A 4,085-nucleotide genomic window follows, 5' to 3' on the forward strand; every position below is an offset into this window, starting at 1 on the left:
CAAAGTTATAAGTTTGTAAATTTGAATTATTAAAACACACAGTTATTAAAACAAATTCAAGTAAATAACTCCATAATCAATTACCAAATTGTAGACCTAAACTCACCCATTTTTTGTATAAATAAAATATATATTTTCTACCCTCTTCATCGGGGTTGCAATTTCAATTGCATTTCGCACAACTCGCAAAGTCTCCCTCTCCATCCTCCTGGTCACCCATCAATTTTTATGGCATTTTCTCGGGTCGTTTGTGTCACATTTTTACCCATTTTCCGCAATTGACTTTCCAGCCTTGACTTATGCCAAATGACATAATTAGCTGTGCGAAAAATAAAGGGGCGAGGGGCGTGGCAGGTAGCTGAAAAATCGGTTTAAGGCTTAGGGTTATGCGCTAGGGTTACGTGCCCAAAAACCCAGCCTCATAAAAGATGCAATTTCGCGCGAATTCTAACCCCAGCAAATCCTTTTTTCTATTGCATTAAATTGCCGTATTTTTTTTTTCCACCGAAAATCCTGTCAACTTTCCAATTTTCTCGCATCCCTCCATTTTTATGTGATTTTTATGAACGGTCAGAAAGTCAATTGTTTTATGGAACCGAATCGAAGTAGGCTGGTGTATTGATCATGGGAGGCGAGCAACCAACTGTCATCCATTCGTAAAGTTATGGAGCCCAAGCCAAAACCCTGATTCGTCAGTCGTTATCCATACACTGACTCCAGAACAACATATCTTTCGGCATACATTTGGTCTACAAAATTTAACCCCCCAAAATTTTCAGATTCAAAAAAAAAAAAAAAGTAAAAAAAATTTTGCAATACAATAGCCCAAATTAAAAAAACCCTTTATGTCGTCTGAAATAATTCGCGCGTTTTCTGGAAAATCAAATTAAAAGACCATCGGAAAAAAGGACCAAGTCCTGAAATAGTTACAAAGATTATAATAAACCGCGAATTACCGCCTATAAAAGAAACGTAAAATCCTAACAAAAAAAATTTAAAAATTTCCATGTAAAACGAGCCTTAAGCTTGACCAAAAAAAAGAAACATAAGAATCCTTTGGCCTTAAAATCAGTTAGTATTAATAGTGTTTGACAATGAGTCGTTCGGGCGGAGTTGGTCGAATCGCGCTGCGCGCTCTGTCCAGACAGCAGCCATTGATGGCCAAGCGTTTCTGTGAGTGGAACCTGGATGAAGAGGTCCTGTCGAGGTCCTTCGCCACTGGGGCCATGTCCAAGTGGGTGGATATATTCAGCCGCCTGATCAACGGAGAGCTTCCCCTCGGTTGCGGTCGTCATGTGGCACCAAAAGTCTTGGAGCCACTGATGACCGGTGAGGATGTGCTCAATTTCAGCAGCGACAATGAAGAGTTCCGTCGCCAACTGGCCCAACAGCTGGATGAGCTGCGTCAGGCCCTGCAGGGAGGTCAGCGGCAACCGCCGAAAGGTGAATCCGAGAAGCAGGGACGCATGCGTGAAGCCTACAAGAGATCCCGACGTGGTGAGTCGGAGGAGTCCGAGGAATCGGAGGAGTCGGAGCGACGGCCACCGGCCAGAAAGTCACGGGGGAAACGGGATAATCAGAAATCCTGGATGCCCGTTCGAGGTGAATCTGAGGAATCAGAGGAATCCGAGCGGTATCCCCAAGTAGAGTCGCGTGATCCGAGGGCGCCAAGGACATCCGAACCGAAAAAGCCGGATCCCAGGAGGGTGGTTCCCAGGAGATCGGAAAGGAAGCCGGACAGGACCATAAGAAGCGAGTCTGAGGAATCCGAGGAATCGGAAGAATCAGAGCGGAGGCCCAGGGCCAGAAATAATCAGGTGGGCTTATCAATTTTATGCAAATATCTTGAACCAAAGTCACAATAATCTTGCCAACAAAAAAGGTTTCCGAGTCGGAGGAGACCTTAAAAGGAAAGAAGGGGAGAAATACGAGCCGCACCGTACGGGCAGAGTCGGAAGAATCGGAGGACTTGGGGAAGTCGAAGGAGTCAGAGGAATCCGAGGAGTCGGAGGGGCAGCCAAGGGCTCGTGACCCACATGTAAGTCTCTTTATTATATATTTTATTATAACCTATAACTTTCCATCCATATTCCAGATAATTGAGGGTACTTACTGGACGGGTGATGGCAAACGACTCGAGGTTAAAGGCCCCAAGGATGATAAAAAGAAGGGCAACTCTGGTTACATCTCCGGCGATGGCAAAGAGTCCGAAGAGGTGCGAGAGTCTGAGAGGAACCCTTCAGATAATCCTCGTGGCCAGGCCAAATCAGAGGACCTGAAGGACGATTGAATCTCATAGCAGAAATATATGTATAAAATGGCCAAGGCAACTCCTATAGTGTTTTTTATTCTTAATTCCCGGTACGCGCCTTAGCCGCGCGGTTTTACGATGAGGTTTCTGCGGGTTGCATTCAGTTGAGTCATCTGCAAGGCAAGGTGGTCGGCCTACCTGCAACCGCTTAGCAAATTTTATGCAATGCCAGGAGTCAAGGACGATTTACCTGACGCTTCCACACGCTTCCAACACGCGGCCAGGAGGCTCACTCTTTTTTTTTTCTTGTCACTTTCGAAAACTCCTTTTTTACAGCCGAATCCTTTTTCGGGGAAGGTGCGGGTTAAGTAAGGGTTTTGTCAACGATGGGTCTTAACTTTTTTTTGGCTGCAAAGAGCACATATTTTATTTATTACAGAAATTGAGTATTACATCAGTGCCTACTGGTTTTTAATGTTGTATTTGTTTCTAAATATTATATTTATTATGAACACTCCCAACATCTTTGATGGCTCAATTGTGAATCGAGAAAATCAATTCAAAACCAAGACATTTTCCAGGGAATAATAGCCGAAAGACTCCCCTTTTTTTTAAGGGCAGTATTGTATCTATATCTGTACCTGAATGATAAATGATGTTTGCCAATCTATGGGACCCCAGGCCGGAAATTAAATTTGTTTGGAAATTTGCCACTTTACCCGGTAGTCTCCAGTCTCTGTGAGTTTCTAATGTTTGATTTGTTGTTTGTTTCCCCCTTTGGTAAACGCCTTCTTTAAAAAAAGGAGCACGAAAAATTGCTGTGAGAACAGGATACAAAATTGGACTAATTTGAGGGGAATACCTAGACACAAATCCTTGGGAATAACTCCCACATAAACAATAAATATTGTTACATTAACTTTATTATTTTACTTGCGAAACTAAATAAGTATGAAATATCTAAGTGCAAGTAAATATTTTCCAAACTATATTTTTCCTTACTATAGAAATTATTTACTAACTCAAAGCAAACACTTTAATTAATGAACACAATACCTTTAATAAATTGTTGAAATTTATTCGAAAAAACTTTAAAGTTCCATTAATTCACTTCTGGATGGAATGACCACACGTTGGTCAATTAAGTCATTAATATGTCTTTGAATATTTTCTGATATGAAGAACCTGATTTGGTAAAAGGTGAAAAGCGACCTCCCATTGAGATGGCCAAGCCAGCGAGCTGTTTATTGAAACATTTTTCATCATTTCCTACACAAATCCGTGGTAAGGACAATGCGAGAAGGGGAATTCGGGACTAGGGAATAAAACCGCTGGTGGATCCTCTCATAAATCATGTCATATTGACGACAAACGGTGCCAGTGCGTCTGGCGATGCGTCTAAAAGTGAAATCCCAACTATTATCGGGGATTTTTCACTCACTTTTTCTTCTAACCAGGATTCCTTTGTGCGGTTTGTTGGGGTTTTGGTTTGGTTTCCCGAAAAAAAAAATAATAAAAAACGAGGACAAATGAAAACATCAAATGATTCATAACACTTGTTTGGCTGGCATTGATTGAGCCAACAACACACACCCCATGATCCTGACCATTTCCTTTTCATTGTCCCCTGACCGATTTCTTAGTGCTCAGTGCTCAGTTCTCGGTTCTCGGTTCTCATATATCGGTTTTTATTTCATTTCTCCTTGCCTTGTTGGATTCCCAACCTGTTCACTTTCATTGACAACCAGATCCTCATTGTTTACGGAAAACATTTCGACTTCAGCCGAATCGCTCATTGTTTGATTGCCTTTGATTAATGTGCCCCTGGGTCTGT

General features: G+C 42.1%; 1 protein-coding gene across 1 annotated transcript; it reads left to right on the forward strand.

Moving 5' to 3' along the window:
- The first annotated feature begins 656 nt into the window (after window positions 1-656).
- LOC110175950 (uncharacterized) lies at window positions 657-2,330 on the forward strand. Its single transcript, XM_020942138.2, has 3 exons — window positions 657-1,817; window positions 1,883-2,038; window positions 2,096-2,330. The coding sequence occupies exons 1-3, from the start codon at window positions 1,095-1,097 to the stop codon at window positions 2,288-2,290; spliced, it is 1,074 nt and encodes a 357-aa protein (XP_020797797.2). The 5' UTR covers window positions 657-1,094; the 3' UTR covers window positions 2,291-2,330.
- The last annotated feature ends 1,755 nt before the right edge of the window (window positions 2,331-4,085 follow it).

Source organism: Drosophila serrata, unplaced genomic scaffold (genome assembly GCF_035046125.1).
Source record: "Drosophila serrata isolate PLE 108 unplaced genomic scaffold, ASM3504612v1 contig_362, whole genome shotgun sequence".
Lineage (NCBI taxonomy): Eukaryota > Metazoa > Arthropoda > Insecta > Diptera > Drosophilidae > Drosophila > Drosophila serrata.